Source organism: Petromyzon marinus, chromosome 47 (assembly GCF_048934315.1).
Source record: "Petromyzon marinus isolate PM22_M1 ecotype Great Lakes invasive population chromosome 47, UKy_Petmar_22M1.pri1.0, whole genome shotgun sequence".
NCBI classification, from domain to species: domain Eukaryota; kingdom Metazoa; phylum Chordata; class Hyperoartia; order Petromyzontiformes; family Petromyzontidae; genus Petromyzon; species Petromyzon marinus.
The window spans coordinates 3,306,210-3,323,957 of NC_133713.1; the positions used below are offsets into that span (position 1 = coordinate 3,306,210).

The 17,748-nt window shown below is 53.8% G+C and overlaps 2 protein-coding genes across 5 annotated transcripts in view; one reads left to right on the forward strand and one right to left on the reverse strand.

Moving 5' to 3' along the window:
* Positions 1-13,979, reverse strand: part of LOC116952526 (transcription factor Dp-1-like) — a 35,052-nt gene extending 21,073 nt beyond the window's left edge. Inside the window, exons 1-5 of one of the 4 annotated variants that reach the window (XM_032971939.2) lie at positions 13,838-13,979; positions 9,771-9,891; positions 5,014-5,077; positions 3,157-3,251; positions 2,013-2,140 (exon numbers count right to left, since the gene is read on the reverse strand). In XM_032971939.2, coding sequence (XP_032827830.1) covers positions 2,013-2,140; positions 3,157-3,251; positions 5,014-5,077; positions 9,771-9,782 — 299 coding nt within the window. In that variant the 5' untranslated portion in view covers positions 9,783-9,891; positions 13,838-13,979. The other 3 variants (XM_032971940.2, XM_032971942.2, XM_032971941.2) reach the window with 3 other exon arrangements.
* Positions 13,487-16,225, forward strand: LOC142931030 (uncharacterized). Its single transcript, XM_076074273.1, has 2 exons — positions 13,487-13,519; positions 14,402-16,225. The coding sequence occupies exons 1-2, from the start codon at positions 13,487-13,489 to the stop codon at positions 15,539-15,541; spliced, it is 1,173 nt and encodes a 390-aa protein (XP_075930388.1). The 3' UTR covers positions 15,542-16,225.
* The last annotated feature ends 1,523 nt before the right edge of the window (positions 16,226-17,748 follow it).

The following is a 17,748-nucleotide window of genomic DNA, read 5'->3' on the forward strand; positions in this document are numbered from 1 at the left end:
ATCACAGAAGTACCTCTGATCTGTCGCCCTTCAAGTGACTTATGCTCTGCACGGTGGAGGGAGCCACTTTCCGAACACCTGGCCCACCACCGACAGCAATGTTTCCACACGACCATCAAACTGATATATTTAATTCTTCGTGTTAAACTGATCTTTAATTCTCAAGAGCTGGAATTAAGCCAAATTAAATGCAAAACAACATTTACCGCAATGTGTGTTTGTGCGCATGTAGAGGTTACTGGCCACCGGGCTGGGTGTCGACTCAGCCACTCGTCACTACGGAAAGTTTGGCAACACCGAGACGAGGTTCCACATCCCCTTTGCAACGCACGGAGGCCTCTTTCGTGTTTACAGGCAAGACTAGTTGCTGCCTGCGGGCAGGAACAGGAATTAGCCACAGCAAACAGACTATGCAAACAAAAGTGTTGCTGCCACTGTCACCCGACAAGATAGTTTAATTCTCCGGAACATCATACATCATCCCCCCAACCCTAACTGCTCCTCTCCTGCTCCCCGCCCCCAACTGGGTGCACAGCAACCGGCACGGCTGTGGGGAACCTACTAGACATCTGTGAAAAAGTGCTTCATGGCTCTTCGGATTGCTCCAGTCTAAATAAAGATTCTGAGCAGCGCGCCCTGCTGTCTGAGCTCGGGTATCACGGCTCCCTTGGCTGTCCAGAGAGTGCATGCGGGGCTAACGGGGCTAGCAGCTGCTTGCTCCGCTTCTAGATTTAAAGCTTTCGTGACTGGAAGGATCCATACTCTTTGGTTCTATTCGGTAAAGTCACGTAAAAAAACAACAAAAAATTTCACGACGTTTCGGCCACAACACAAGTGGCCTTCATCAGGTGAAGGGACCAGACTGTCTAGAGGACAGCGCTGGAGTGAAACACAGCCAAGCTCAGACCGCGACCTTTAAGCTGTGTGAGAGGAAGCATAGCGCCTTGACGAAGGAATTAGCATAGAAAATTAGCATTTAAATGCTAAGCATTTAAATGCTATTTTTTGTCCTCAAGACAGTCTGGTCCCTTCACCTGATGAAGGCCACTTGTGTTGTGGCCGAAACGTCGTGAATTTTTTTATTTTTTGTTGTTATTTTACGTGACTTTACCGAATAGAACCAAAGAGTATGCTTGCTCCTCCTCTGTCTCCCTCACCCCCCTCCATGGCCGGGGGTCGCCACGGCACGCCGCACATGCACGACACCTCGTGGTGTCCGCGAGTGCTGATATTTCACCGATTTATACGCGTGTGCCACAGCTCGTCTTATTGACAATGATTCATGGAAAGATAAACAGAAAATATATGTCTGTGTCCCCCTCCCCCCCGCCCCACGTAAAAATCTGTACAACTTCCCCGCAGGAGGATTCCGTATTGGCACATTTGGCCAAATCTTTAATGAGCGGGTAAGCGAAAAGCCACGCACACACGCAAGGGTATATCACGATGCAGTACTGCCACCTGCTGGTCGTGTCTGGGTTGCACTGCAGTGTGAGACCAATCGGTATGACAAACCTCCAACCCTCCCCTGTCCACCCCGTTTCAGGGTAATCGTGGTGGCGGCTGTACATGCGCATGCAAGCCAGCACTGTGAAGGCAGTGAGGGTTAGTGGATCACGCAAACTTTTAGAAACTCCCTTCCTGTGGGTGTCGGGAAGGAGCCGTACGTAACCCCGGCTCGCCAGTAGTGCTCAAAACGTCGACGCAAAAAAAAACCCCAGCACTGAACAGATCCACGTTGGTGCACGTGCCAAGCAGACGAGACTCGTGCTGCTGCGTTACCCGTCCTACCGATGTCACAATTGTGCTACAACCCCCCCCCTCCCCAACGTCACGCGCCGCATGATCTCATCTCATCGCGCGGCTCGAAACGCATCGTCATTACCGCTAATTAAATACATCTAATGACAAACGCGAGTCGGAAAGCATTGCAGAATTGATGCACGTGCAGGAATAGCCGTCATGGTTAACAACAACACCAGCGAGTGAGCCAGCGAGTGAGGAACACTCACCCGGACCACGCCGGGGAATGGTCGTTGAGGGCTGCGCCACCCTGCGTGGCGCCGAGCATGCCAGGGGTGTTGGGGTTGCCCAGCAGGATGGTACCCGTCATCGCTGTGCGTTGGGGGGTGCCCAGCATCTGGGCAAGGACAGGGGTGTGGGGGGGGCGCCAGTCAACAAGCACGCACACAAGCTCTCTACAGTGTCCACACTCGACATTCAAAACGAGGGTTTTAGAATCAACTCGCTTCGGAAGACTTGCTTACTTTACAAGGCTTTAGCGGCAGTTTTTAAGGAGGCCTGGAAATAAAGAGCAAAGGAGGCATGGCAGCAGGGAGGCAGACAAGGGGGCAGAGGGTTTACAGGGAGAATGGGTGGCACGATGGCAGGGAGACTGGCAGACACTGGAGGCAGGGATGGATGTTGTCAGGGTGACGGAGACCGGGATTATGGAGGCAAGGAGGTCAAAGCTTTACTCCTGTGCGGCGGACCGGTACCGTGAACCTTGTTTGCACAGTTAATTTTTTACGACCACTCACACACGTCGCATTATCGCGGTGGGGGTGTACACGGGAAGCCCTGGGCCTCGAGGTTTCCACGTGGTGGTGCAGGGTGAAGGTGGTAGTGCAGCGTGCGGCCGTGCAGTGTGCGGTGGTGCAGGAGGGTGCGGTGGGTGCTGCAGGGTGTGGTGGTGGTGGTGCAGGGTGAGGTAGTGCCGCAGGGTGCAGTGGTGATGGTGCAGCAGCGTGTGGTCGTTCAGCAGTGTGCCATTGTGCAGCAGCGTGCTGTGGTGGTGCAGCGTGCGGTGGTTCTGCAGGGTGCGGTGGTGGTGCAGGGTGCGGTGGTGGTGCAGGGTGCGGTGGTGGTGCAGGGTGCGGTGGTGGTGCAGCGTGCGGTGGTGGTGCAGGGCACGGTCGTGGAGCAGTGTGCGGTGGTGGAGCAGGGTGCCGTTGTAGTTCAGGGTGAGTGGTTCAGCAGGGTGTGGTGATCCTGTAGGGTGCGGTTGTGGTGCAGGGTGCAGTGGTGCAGCAGGGTGCCGTGGTGTGCAGGGTGCCTTGGTAGTTTAGGGTGCCGTGGTGCAACAGGGTGTGGTGGTCCTGCAAGGTGCAGTTGTGCAGCAGGGTGCCGTGATGGTGCCAAAGGGTGCTGGCTAACCATAGGCGAGTGCGAACTGGACTGGGAGGCCAGGCTGCCGCCAATGAGCTGAGCCTTGGGGCTGCCCACTGCACTCGTCACAAGCAGCAAGCCACCTGCAAGGGAACCCCCACCGTCACACGTCTTACAAAAGTCCCCCGTCGTGTAGTGAGCAGCTCCGGCCCGCCCGGCACCACTCGCATGCGCTCGTCATGCCGGGTGACCGGTAACGAAACAACCTCGCGGTGCCACTGAGGTCGTTCGGAGGTGGGGGGGGAGAACGGCCCTGACGAGTGTGGATCGTCGACGCTTTTACGAGTCGCCTCACGCGTGCGTTGCTCAGCGCAGTTCCATCCCTGTCCAGCACCACGTCTCGAACGCCCTGGATTCAAGCTACGGCGTAATTTTGACATTTCCTCTCGCCTCCGCAATGCACGTACGCGCGTTGAAACCTCTTGGCCAAACTTGCTGCAATTGGCTGCACATTGTTAACGTTTCAGCATTCCCTTCATGTCCCAAGAGCACTTGGTCTTTTCAGCACGGCATTCCCCGTCAGGGGCATAGCACAGCGTCTTTCCTGTGTTTAACACCTCCCTCCTTCCCAGTCGCTCCCCAAGGTGCATTCGGAGTTGTTGCCTGGTCACTCTTATTGTGGGCTCTAACTGCTGTGCAGTCATCATACGGCATGCCAGTTGAAACAACGGTGCAAGTTTCTTAAAATTGCTTCGCCACCGTCTCTGTCTACCGCCAGCAGCAACAATCAATAAAAAAACGATTATTTAGGCTCACAGAACGTATTATTCCCACAAAACACAAGCGAATTATATTCTGTTAAGTATAGGCTGCTGGAGACAAATATACAAAGGAGACAACTATGAGGCAAATAATAAATTCTTGACTTGCATCACATCCTCGAACCATGAAAACCATAGAACAGCCCAGAGGCATAACTAGTTGTGTTTGTATATTGCTCCTTTTCTTCAAGAACACCCCCCCCCCCGAGCGTGGCTGTGGCTCCCGGCGACTGCGTAGGGGCACAGCGCGGTCACTCGCAGAGGCTCGGTGCACTCAGCTGCCAACAAAGGGAGGCAATAATGGGTCACCTTGGTGACCCTGGTGCCAATTATAATCTCAGATTGCCTCTATTGTCAAGTACAGATGTAAACGCCCTCCTGGAATTGTTAAGCACAAACCCCACCACCCTGCCCCCCCACTACGTACACTGCCACGCATACGCTGTTCTCACTGCGAAGTGATTGGGCTCCTTGAATCTCGATTGGGCTCCTTGAATCTCGTGCAATCGGTTTCTATATAATCAGCTCAGAAAAACGAGACCCTTGATTTACCCAGGAAAGCCTCGCAGAGTCCCACGACTCATAAGAAGGCCCACCGGTGAACGTTGTTTGAGACATGGGAGCTAAACGGAGAACCCCCCCAAGCATACGAGGGAACGTTCAAAACTCCGGACACATGGATTCTATAATATTTCGTTATTTCGCCGTTGCCTGGCCGCCTCGCAGCACACCGAGACAAATGTCTACGCAGCAAAGGAGCCCTGTTGTTGTAGCACGAGCCAAAATTAGGCCACTGGAGCGATGCACTTTTAAATCTAAATTGAAATGTTTTTTTCTTTAGAACTGCATTTTGTGTTTAGTTTGTTGAACTTCCACCCGCACCTCCGATTAGCGCGGTTGTAGGAATGGTGCGGAAGTTCAACATACGTACGAGCCGTTCACACGCGCAAGGTCTCCACCGACAGGCGCGTTCGGTTTTTGTGGGAGAGGTACACGGGGCGCATTGTCACCACTTCAGCACGCAAAGGCACGAGAGGGACGCAGGGGTGGGATGGGGGGCAGCCAACGACGGTGCCTCACTCACCCTTGGTTGGGCTCAGATTCTCCACGAAGTTTTTCAGTTCCCCATTCTTGTCAAAGAAACTGACCTGGACCAGTCAAACGACAACAACGCAACCATCACCACAAAATATTTCAAAGATCTTCATCTACAGCCCCTTTGTCAATCCGCTGCCGGATGAAGGCCTTGCCACAGCGTGTCGGTCACAGGGATTCTTGTCGCTGTACACCACCAGGCTGGTCAGTGCGGGTCGGTGTAGGGCACAGGGGAATGTAGAACCAGGACAGTTCCGATATCACTCGCCACTGATGTTAGCCGTGGCTCGGGCACGAACTCAGGTCACCAGGTTTGGAGAGCAGCGTGCCAACCGGCACAGATGCATGCGGCGACCAACCCTAAAGTGCGATGCTCGTTAGGTCAGATAACGCAAAAAGTTGTTAAATAAGTACAACTATCTTCGTACAAGACGTGGGGGGGGGGGGGGTGTGATCCACGTGCTGAAATAGGGCCGCTCAAGTCTGGCAGACTGCTCCGTCTGGCGGAAGCCTCATTACTGCCACTGACCAGGCTCCCCGTGGGAACCAGCCAGCATCCCAATCAAGGCCATGGTCTCCATCAACCCAATTAGGGACGATCGCAGCTGCCGAATTCATCCTCTGCACACGTGACGAGCGATGGCGATACAAGCTTGTACTCATCGTCGTGATTCACTGATTTGTCGTAATTCGGAGTAACAAGACATGATGGGGAATAATAGCCATTTTCTATACTTTTAAGGCGTAAGCAATTAGAAAATAACACTTACTACCCAGAAACAAAAATCGTGTTACATAGTGGTAGGTTTTTTTTACGTGGTCAATGTAGAGCCTCTTGTGGCTGCAGGGACAGGACAAACGACTCTTACGCGAAGGGCTCAATGCGAGTATCATAGGCGTTATTTTAACCTACGTGACTTTACTGAAAAAAACAAAGAGTATGAATCCTTGCAGTCACGAAAGCTTCAAATCTAGAGTTAATAATTTGTTATAGTCAATGGACCGATTTCATTGTCACTACAAGCCCAGCCAGCGGTTAAGGCTCCACACCTTGGGCTCTCCTGCTGTGTTCTTGCGTGTTCCTGCGCGTTGTTAGTCACGGCGTCCAACGATTCTCTCTGCGTGCTGGGAGCTTATGCAGGAACCGAAGCACACGCCGCACGACCCCTAACCACGTGGCACGGAGAGCTACAACAACTTACAAGGTGGTGCCACCGCGCTGCCGTTCGATTTCCCACTGCCCTGCGCGATCACCGGCGCTTGCTCGCCACGTCGCGGCCTTGCTCGGCTGAGGCGATGCCATCTCCCTCCAACGAGGCTTCGATGCCTCGGCGTCTCCCCGGATCAGTGGCACTATGGGTCACAGCTTTACTCCCGTGTGGCGGTCCAGTACCTTGAACCTCGTGTGCCCAGTGAATTTTTACGGCCGCTCACACGTGTGGCATTACCACGGTGGGGGTATACGGGAAGTCCTGGGCCTCGAGGTTTCCATGCTAAACGTGATGCGGTCAATCGCTTGATGCCGATGAAACGCAAACCTTAAGTTTTACTTGTGCTCATTTCCCGCCCGGCCACAGCAAACATCCAGCAATGACATCTGCGGGCTGCGGTGAGAGCCGGAAACAACCTAACGGTGTTAGTTTGCGTGCACGCCAACATACGACCATCAAGTAACCCGCAACGCCCTAAATATCCTCAGACAGGAGAACTTAAGTGTGATTGAGCCTAGTTAGCACTTGGATGGGTGACCACCAGGGCTTGCCAGGCGTTGTAGGAGTGGGGCTATGAGGTGGCCAGCCGTTGGTGGTATTGAGTATCACCCCCTCTCGTGTGAGTTTTCGCCAAGCACTATGCTTTGAGCCAAAAAGTCAAGCTTCATAGAATGGAATTGGCCAAACACTCCAATACAGAAGCTTTGTAAATGTCTTGAGACTCAAGGAGGCTTTTCTGGATAAATGAAATAACCTCTTTTAAAAAGCGCCTTTCATATTGAATGATCTCAACGCACTGTACGCAAAAATAAAACCACACTTACACGTATAGATACAAAGTGAAAGAGAACGCTGAGTATGAATAGAAGGCTGATAACAATGTCAATAACTACCATCCACTCGAAATGTCAATAACTACACTCGAAATTACAATACAATTACTAGCATAAAAAGGAATACTTATAATTACAGAGTAATCTAATCAGAGATTTTAAAAAATCTTAAGTTACGAAGAAAGCCTGCAGTACAAATTGGTGAGTTTTAAGACAGTGATTTATAAAGTGAAACACTCAGGATCCCGAATGAAATAATGAGTAGACCAGTTTTGTGCAGTGGTGTATATAAAACTCGAGCAGATCGGTGAGATGTTTCAGGGGCCAGCTCATTCAAGGCCTTAAATCTGAGAAGCAGAATCCTGAAGTTGACTGTACTTTATAGGGAGCCAGTGTGGCGATGAAAGAATAGGAGAGTGATATGGTCACACGACTTAGAACTGGTTAAAACCCAGGCAGCTGAGTTTTTAATATCTATTTAAAACACTTTTATCAATTATATCTATTTAAAACACTTTAAGAAACGTCAGTAAGCAAGACATTGCAGTAATCCAACCTAGATGAAATGAAGGCATGCACCAGCCTCTCAGCATCAGGAAGGGACAGCATAGGTCCGAGTCGAGCTATGTTGTGTAAATGAGAAAAAAAAATTTAGGCAATATTACGAACTGCTTATATGTTTAGCTATGCGTATATCTATTGATTCGCGATATATGCATGGAATTGCATGTGTAAAAAATATATATAATTTTGGATTTGTATGATTTAATGAGCTTAGACGACTCCTGCATCCACTGTGGTTGTGCATGTGTGTTGCTGCGTGGGTCTGTGTACGGTTGCGAGTGCCTTTGTCTTTGGACGTCTGTGCACAAGTCAAATCGTCTGCCGTGCCTGCGGGAGCCGCACGCCCCAGACGGAGACAGCGCACAAAGCGCCGATAAGCCGAGACACCGCGGCACGTCGACACCACCGCGAACGCGGCGTGGGCTCAAACCAATTACACCGCATCAATGATCGCAGCCAGGCCGGGCGAGGTAATCTCACCATTTGTGCAGGGGGGGGGGGGGGGGGCGGCCAGGCAAGGGGGCACGCGCGGGCGCAGGCTCCCACGGAGGCCCACCGAGGGAACCATTCCCGGGAGACGGCGCCTGAAAAGTTTAACGCGAGCCGTCCCCCGTCTCACTCTCCCATGCTCGCTCTAATGACGAGGCCGTTGGATCACCGTGTCGGAGGCTCTGGGCGTGACCTCCCCTCACCTTTCCCGGTCCTCGCCCCCTCACAAATCAGCTGGTTGTGATTGAAGCACGTCCGCTCTGCACCTCCGCAAGCAACGTCTTCCATGGGCGCTCTCTCTATTCTCGTGCCCTGTGCTCATCATCACCATCCGCCACGGTCAAACCACTTCTGAATGAAGGCTTCCCCCAAGCCGCCGCCATCTCCCGTTTTCTAGCGATGTGACAATCCACCCGAGCCGATGTTATAGGTGGCTGTCTTCTCGGCATACGTTCTATTCCTTGGCTGCCGCTCCGTTATACGATTCTTGACCATCGGCCACCATCGTCCCTTCTGACCGTGACGTGCTCTGCCCAAGCCCACTCACTTTTCGTATGCGAGGAAAGCTCCAGCGGGGTTTGCGTCTTGTCGGCTTTGCGAGTGAGCTCGGCGACTGTCTTAGACGTAGCCTCATTGCGGAGCGGCCGAGGACAGCAAGAGACAATTAACGGCCAGGCTTTCCAATTTTAATATCACCTAGATTAAAAATGTATTTCTTTAGAACTGCTTTATGTGTTTAGTTTGTTGTCTTTCCCCCGCATTTCCGACATGCACGGTTGGCTACCGACAGTACGAAACATTTTCAACATATATAGGCCAAGAGAAACAACGTGGAAACACTCATCAATTTCCACTCAAACATTTAAAAAATCTATGGTATGATCACATCCGCTTACCCTTACGTCTGGTACACATTTGCGACCACTGTTGTTTTACAGCAGTGCTATTGCCAAATGTGGAGGTTGTTATTTTGGCTTCTCCACAACTGACAATGTCGTAAATGCATTTGCTGAATACGTTGCCACGTGATTTACGGTTGTTGTTAAGTCACGAGAGGGCGCCGGGTCGTTTCAAATGACGCTCGCCATCGACGCTGGCCGGGGTTGGGAATCAAATACAAGACGGTGGCTTCATAGCGCGGTGCGCTCACCACTGCACCACAATTCCCCCAAGTCACGTTATTGAGCCAGCACTCAATCATTCAAGTCACTTGTTCACTTGTGGTCGTTTGCCTCCTTGTCACTCACCTTTCCCTACTCCCATGGTTTCTGTTTCCATGAGCTTAACTCATTGCTTCCTCCGACTGTGTTGAGTACTCGGTCTACCAGACACCGACTGTTTGGACTCATCCACACGGTGTTCGACAACCACCACACTTGCAGGTCAAAACGCTTCTTCCATTTCCTTCCTCACACGGCTGCACTTTGGAATTGCTCCAATTTGGGCCGGTGCTTAGAAAGGGATGAGAAATGTTCCAAGCATACATCCGCCTACGGTTTCTTAACGATAACACAGCAGCCGCAAGGAATCCCTGGGAAAGGTGGCAAGATGCCTAACACCCCCTCCCCCCCGAGACCCCCCCTGCCCCCCCTCCACACCACAACGCCACCAGGGGTGGAGGGGGGCACAGCCGTCGCCGAGTAGCTCACATCTTTGGACATGTTGCCGCAGTAGGATGCCACCGCGCGCTTGCAAAATGTCACGGCGCCGTTTGTCTTCAGACATCGATCGATTTACAGCGGGTGCCTCGGTCTCTCCATAGCCATCGTCCTGCGGAGAAACGAAACCAGGGAAAGGGCTCGGGTTAAACTTCACTCCGATCGTGTCGGTATCGAGGCAGCGAGCAACACCGCACGCACGTGTTGCAGGTGTGAGCAATGCTCAGCACGAGGTGTGCCAGAGCCGCGTGGATTTCAGTAAAGTAACGAAACAAGACTCCTGTGCCTTGTTTCCATCATCAGCCATGCTCAATTCACTGCTGGATGAAGACCTCCGTAAGCGGCATCATCTCCTCTCGGTTCGGCAATGCAACAAAATCCACCTAGCACTGGCACGCGCTCAGATTTCATCGTTCCATATTTGCTGCGGGTGGGCGTACTGTCTCGGGCGCGTTTTCCTTTGGCTGCCATTCTGCCCTTAGTCTCGACCACCGGCCATCGTCCCCTCTAGCGGTGACTCGTCCTGCCCAGGTCCAACTACTTTTCCTAGCAGTCAAAATTACATATTTAATCTGCCCACTCTCTAACCAAAGTCTTCCCTTTTCTGTCTCTCAGTGTAATTCCACGCACGCAGCTATCCGTGCTTCTTTGGGTGCATTTCAGCATCGTTTCTTGGTGTGTTACGTCTGCTCAATCATTCACCGTCGTGGTAGCCGTGTGACCACCACGGTTGTAAAGCAAGAGACACCTTCTCACAACAGTGCCCAAGGGTTCGTATCCTGCACAGATTATATGGGGGCCCAAATCATTTACACGCCAAGCGAGGGGAGAATTTCTTGCGTAGGTTCCTGCAGTCAACATCGGTCTCTCGTTTTCTGTGTTGATCTTCCCTTTCTTCACAAACCCCTGGGCTATCCCGCTGCCTCCGCCACAAGGCGAAGGTGAACGCAGGCATTGAGCAATGTGGACAAACGGCCTCCTCGCACGCACAGAATCAAACGGCTTTTTTCTGTTGTGGGATTTTTACGCGCTCACAGTCCTCAACCGGTACTACGCGCATTCCACAAGTGCTTTTAATGACCGTCAATGAAGGTTGTGGAACTACGTGTACTTTTGAAGAGACACCGCACACACACACACTTGTGGCTGACATGTGTAAACCACCACAACGTGTGTCCGTGAATTACACTATGTAACACGATTTTTGTTCCTGGGTAGTGTTATTTTCGAGTTGCTTATGCCTCAAAATATAGAAAATGGCTATTATTCCCCACGTTTGTGACCAGGACTTTATGTGAAGGAATGAAACAAATGCACACGTTTTCTCATTCAAAATAGGTAAATTTCAAAATATCACAGTCCTGATCATAAAAGCAAAGTTTGTGGGGAATAATAGCAATTTTCTGTACTTGAGGCATAAGTAATTAGAAAATACTGTACTACCCAGGAACAATTTTGTTTTTATCAGTGTTATTAAACTAAGTATTTTAGGGTTCTGCTCCGAGGTAAAGGTTGGTGGTCAACTTGGGTTTAGTGTCACGGAAACAGATTGCATACTCGCCCTGCCTCGCACTTCCTCCGTGGAGTATTCAGCCAAGCACACTCCTGTACTCACCACACCGAACACACTCCTGCACCCAGCACTCACCACACCAAGCACACTCCTGCACTCACCACACCAAACACACTCCTGCACCCAGCATTCACCACACAAAGCACACTCCTGTACTCACCACACCAAGCACACTCCTGCACTCACCACACCAAACACACTCCTGCACTCACCACACCAAACACACTCCTGCACCCTGCACTCACCACACCTAGCACACTCCTGCGCCCTGCACTCACCACACCCAGAACACTCCTGCACCCAGCACTCACCACACCAAGCACACTCCTGCACCCAGCACTCACCACACCAAACACACTCCTGCACTCATCCACACCCAGCACTCACCACACCCAGCACTCACCACACAAAGCACACTCCTGCACTCACCACACCAAGCACACGCCTGCACCCACCACACCAAACACACTCCTGTACTCACCACACCCAGCACTCACCACACCAAGCACACTCCTGCACCCACCACTCACCACACCACACTCCTGCACCAAGCACTCACCACACCCCTACACCCAGCACACACTACAGCTCCGATCACACCACATTACATATTCAAGCACATCACATATCAAATAGATTGCACACCCAGCACATCACACTCCCAGCACACCACATCACACTCCCAAGCACATCACATACAAACTAGATTGCAGATCCAGCACATCAAACAGTACATCATCACAGCACTCAGCAAATCACATCGCACACCCAGCACATCACATCACCCAGGTCCCCGTAAGTTCATGACTCACTGCACCCGCTTTTGAACTACACAGGGATCCCCTTTTCTGCGAATGAAGACCCCCTTTACCCCCTTGTCTAGGAGGGATAAGGGGTTCATTCAGGATGATTAAGGGGCCTCCTTCGCTTAGCAACAACACTGGGACCCGGGCCCTCTAGGCGCCGCCATTTGACAAGAGCGGCGACAGGACGGAGGCGGGAGACGAGGGGATAGGACGACACCGGGGGTCAGGGAGACGAGGTTGGGGGGGGAGACGAGGTTGGGGGGGGAGACGAGATGGGGGGGGAGACGTGGTTGGGGGGGGAAACGAGGGGATAGGACGACACCGGGGGTCAGGGAGACGAGGTTGGGGGGGGGAGACGAGGTTGGGGGGGGGGGAGACGAGGTTGGGGGGGGGAGACGAGGTTGGGGGGGAGACGAGGTTGGAGGGGGGGGAAGACGAGGTTGGGGGAGGGAGACGAGGTTGGGGGGGGGGGGAGACGAGGGGATAGGGGAGGCCACGAAGGTACGGGGGACAGAAAGACGAGGGAATTAGAGCAGCAAAGGGGACCGGGGGAAGAAGAGGAGATTGCGAAACGAGACGAGGAATAAGATGGAGGAGACGAGGGCCAATGGGGGTCCCCACGTGGGAATGGGGGGGGCGATGGGAGAAGAAGATGATGATGGTGGTGGTGATGGTGAACGATGAAGTGTGTCGAGGCGATGTTTTGAATGAGGCTCATTAAAGCGGTTTGGCGGTGATGGCGGAGACGACGGTGGTGGTGGCATGGCGCTGGCGGCTGGGTAAAGAAGAGGAATCCCCTCGTAATTAAGATGCCGAAGACGACGTTGACGACGTTGGCGATGATGTTGATCGTGATGCTGCAGATGATGGTTGTCGAGGACGATGCGAGCGATGGTGTTTTAATGGCACTACGGTTTCACGATGATGTTGCGAAAGACGATGCCGATAATAAATGGGTCGCAGTCACTATATATGCAAATTACTTTGCAGTGATGTGGATGATATTAGTGAGTTTATCGATAATAAAGACGTGACGATGTTTACTACGATTCTGCTGGTTAATATCTGCATTCACGGTTGTTGATTATGTTGCGGATACTGTGGATCATGTTAATTACAACAACATTTTACGACGTGATATGGATGTTGAGGTTCAAACCGTCGATGTTAGCGCTGTTGGAAGTCGCGCCACTGACGTGGTAGAGCGCTGCTTAAGTTGCTGCTGATAGCGATGTAAAAGTTGTGAATTCTGCTGATGTCTCACGATGCAAATCGTGGTCCGCCACACGGCTGCTAGGATAGCGACGCTGCCGTTCCCGCCTTTAGCGATGGTATCGAATGCTGCCACCGATGCTGCCGAAGTACATTTAGTTGATCACGACGACGACGACGGCGGTGGTGGAAGTTGCTGCTCAACTCGAGATGGATGGTTTACACGATGGGCGAGTAACATCGATGCCCCTCAACAATCACCGCTGATGCTGAAGTCCAGTAGAGGCCCGCTGTTGCCCTTGATGATCCCGATACAAACGATGCCGCTGCTGATGATGGTGGTGATGATGATGATGGTGGTGATGATGATGCTGATGATGTAGCTGCGCTCCTTTTGTGACCCCCGCGCCAGGCCTCGTGCTGCCCTCCCAACCTCCTCGGCGCGCCACTCGCAGCGCGGGCGGCACCTGAGCTAGTGCGGCGGTGGGGGGAGGTTGTGGGGTGGCCCCTTCGGGCGGCAGCCGCTTGCAGTCCGCCGCGGTCCCCCCCGCCCGCCCGCCCGCGCAGAACGGCCGTGCTCCCGCGGTCCCCGCCTGGTATCCCCCCCCCGCCGTGGGTATCCCCCTCGGCCTTTCCCACCCCCCCGCCGTGGCTTCCCCGGTCTCTGAGCGCCGCTGCCCACGGCGGGAGGCGGCGGCCGCGCGTCAAATCGGTATTTGGCGGCGCGCGAGTAAACCGCGCTCCCATTGGCCGCCGGCCGCGTGACGCCGACGGCCGCGTGACGCCACCGGCCCGCGACACCTCCCGTTGGTCCGACGGCGCCCCAATGAGCGGCGGGCGTCTTTAGAGCGCCGCGCCCCATTGGCCGAGAGCGGCGGAGGACGCGCGCCGTTTTCCCGCGCTCCGCGCGCCGGGCAAGTTGGGCGGGCGGGGGTCGAGGGAGGGGGAGAAGGGGGCGGGGGGCGAGGGGGCGGGGCGAGGCAAGCGAGGGGGCGGGGCGGCGAGACCCCCGTGTGCACCCTGACCCGGAGTCTAACCCTCACACGGGGTCTAACCCTCACCCACGTGTGCACCCTGACCCGGAGTCTAACCCTCACCCACGTGTGCACCCTGGCCCGGAGTCTAACCCTCACCCGGGGTCTAACCCTCACCCACGTGTGCACCCTGACCCGGAGTCTAACCCTCACCCGGGGTCTAACCCTCACCCACGTGTGCACCCTGACCCGGAGTCTAACCCTCACCCGGGGTCTAACCCTCACCCACGTGTGTACCCTGGCCCGGGGTCTAACCCTCACCCACGTGTGCACCCTGACCCGGAGTCTAACCCTCACACGGGGTCTAACCCTCACCCACGTGTGCACCCTGGCCCGGAGTCTAACCCTCACCCGGGGTCTAACCCTCACCCACGTGTGCACCCTGGCCCGGGGTCTAACCCTCACCCACGTGTGTACCCTGGCCCGGGGTCTAACCCTCACCCACGTGTGCACCCTGGCCCGGGGTCTAACCCTCACCCACGTGTGCACCCTGGCCCGGGGTCTAACCCTCACCCACGTGTGCACCCTGGCCTGGGGTCTAACCCTCACCCACGTGTGCACCCTGGCCCGGAGTCTAACCCTCACCCCCGTGTGCACCCTGGCCCGGGGTCTAACCCTCACACACGTGTGTACCCTGGCCCGGGGTCTAACCCTCACCCCCGTGTGCACCCTGGCCCGGGGTCTAACCCTCATCCACGTGTGCACCCTGGCCCGGGGTCTAACCCTCACCCACGTGTGTACCCTGGCCCGGGGTCTAACCCTCACCCACGTGTGCACCCTGGCCCGGGGTCTAACCCTCAACCACGTGTGTACCCTGGCCCGGGGTCTAACCCTCACCCCCGTGTGCACCCTCACCCGGGGTCTAACCCTCACCCACGTGTGCACCCTCACCCGGGGTCTAACCCTCACCCACGTGTGCACCCTGGCCCGGAGTCTAACCCTCACCCACGTGTGCACCCTCACCCGGGGTCTAACCCTCACCCCCGTGTGCACCCTGGCCCGGGGTCTAACCCTCACCCACGTGTGCACCCTGGCCCGGGGTCTAACCCTCACCCACGTGTGCACCCTGGCCCGGGGTCTAACGCTTTCCCGAGCTCCGCGTGGACCAGAATTGCCTCTTCAGATTCTGCGTATTAGAGGTGCTGTCGTATAAGGGGATAGCACCAAGTGAGTGGACTTGCAATGCAGAGGCCGCTGGTGCGATCCGATCGTCCTGCTCCCGCAGTTGAAACTACGCAGAAGCTTCTCAACTCTGGCTGTCGCCTGATGATGTTCGTTGTAATTAATGGCGAAACATACTAGAATTGTAAATGTCGTGGGCTTCACTCTCCAACACACCGGTGTGCTGTACTCGTAACGAATTGGCATGTTTTGTTTACATGACAACCCTTAACTAATTGGCTGCGTCGGGTGGTGGCGGGTTTAACGACACATTTATATTCACACGATCTAACTGCAAAAACTTTGATTATTATGGATCCTTAAATCCCCTCCGCCGCTGTCTAGCGAGCAGTCTTAAGTGCTGGGTGCACCAGGTAATTCCCACGTTCTCCCAAGACGTTTGTCGAGCGCGGTCGAGCCACGCCAAGAACCTTCAACCTCCTCCAGGAGACAATTCAGGGCCCCCCTCTGTGAAGGCCTAATCAGCCAAGAGGCATTTTGGGGCTGCACCTTATCCCTACTCAGACGGGCACCCATAATACAGATTTTTTTTGGGTTTGGGTTACATCGCGTAAATATAAATGTGTCGTTAAACCCGCCACCATCCGACACGGCCAATTCATCAAGGTTTGTCACGTAAACAGAACATGGCAATTCGTTACTCATGTAGTGACATCGGGGACGTCACTGTGTAATGCCGGCCCTGGAGAGGCACGACGTGCGATGTACTCACATCGTGGACACCACGTATATGGAGGTGTAGTACCGGCCGTAGAGGGGCTCGGTGAGTAACGAATTGCCATGTTCTGTTTACGTGACAAACCTTAATGAATTGGCCGTGAGTCATAGCGCTGAGTAGCACTACGCTCGGCGTGCAGTGCCAACCCATACAGGATGGGGTGTGAGAGTGTCGGCCAGGGAATGGGGTTACTATTGGCCGTGGCACTCTGGTTGACCCCGGAGGACACGTGACCGGTAAAGTCTACACAGGGGCCCCAGGTGGGGGCTAGGGGTGGTCACGTGTCGGGGCGAGACCCTGCTCGAGGATTCCAGAAGGTGGTCGTGGCCAAGGGCGGGGCCAGCCACGACCAGTGAGGATATAAGCCGGGTCCCCAGAGGGACCGGGGTTCAGCGTTGCTGTTGTCATCTTGAAGATCTAAGTTCGATATCTGAGAAGAGTCACCAACACGTGGACCTGGACCCAAGACGGGGTCCTGTTGTAGCCACTCCCAGTGTAATTAGTGCAGTTAGCCTGGTGGTCACGTGCCTAATTACGGTGTAATTAGTGCAGTTAGCCTGGTGGTCACGTAGCTAGTTACGGTGTGATTAGTGCAGTTAGACTGGTGGTCATGTAGCTAGTTACGGTGTAATTAGTGCAGTTAGCCTGGTGGTCACGTGGCTGGTTACGGTGTAACTAGTGTAGTTAGCCTGGTGGTCACGTGGCTGGTTACGGTGTAATTAGTGCAGTTAGCCTGGTGGTCACGTGGCTGGTTACGGTGTAATTAGTGCAGTTAGCCTGGTGGTCACGTGGCTGGTTACGGTTTAATTAGTGCAGTTAGCCTGGTGATCACTTGGCTAATTACGGTGTAATTAGTGCAGTTAGCCTGGTGGTCATGTAGCTAGTTACGGTGTAATTAGTGTAGTTAGCCTGGTGGTCACGTAGCTAGTTACGGTGTAATTAGTGTAGTTAGCCTGGTGGTCACGTAGCTAGTTACGGTGTAATTAGTGTAGTTAGCTTGGTGGTCACGTAGCTAGTTACGGTGTAATTAGTGCAGTTAGCCTGGTGGTCACGTGGCTGGTTACGGTTTAATTAGTGCAGTTAGCCTGGTGATCACTTGGCTAATTACGGTGTAATTAGTGCAGTTAGCCTGGTGGTCACTTAGCTAGTTACGGTGTAATTAGTGCAGTTAGCCTGGTGGTCATGTAGCTAGTTACGGTGTAATTAGTGTAGTTAGCCTGGTGGTGACGTATCTAGTTACGGTGTAATTAGTGCAGTTAGCCTGGTGGTGACGTGGCTGGTTACGGTGTAATTAGTGTAGTTAGCCTGGTGGTTAGGTAGCTAGTTATGGTGTAATTAGTGTAGTTAGCCTGGTGGTCACGTAGCTAGTTACGGTGTAATTCGTGCAGTTAGCCTGGTGGTTACGTAGCTAGTTATGGTGTAATTAGTGTAGTTAGCCTGGTGG

Excerpts from the sequence above, each read along its gene's own strand:
- LOC142931030 (XM_076074273.1), top strand. The coding sequence starts at position 13,487 with ATGGTATCGAATGCTGCCACCGATGCTGCCGAA. Across the intron at positions 13,520-14,401 it reads CTGCCACCGATGCTGCCGAA|TCTAACCCTCACACGGGGTC; the intron begins GTACATTTAGTT and ends CCTGACCCGGAG.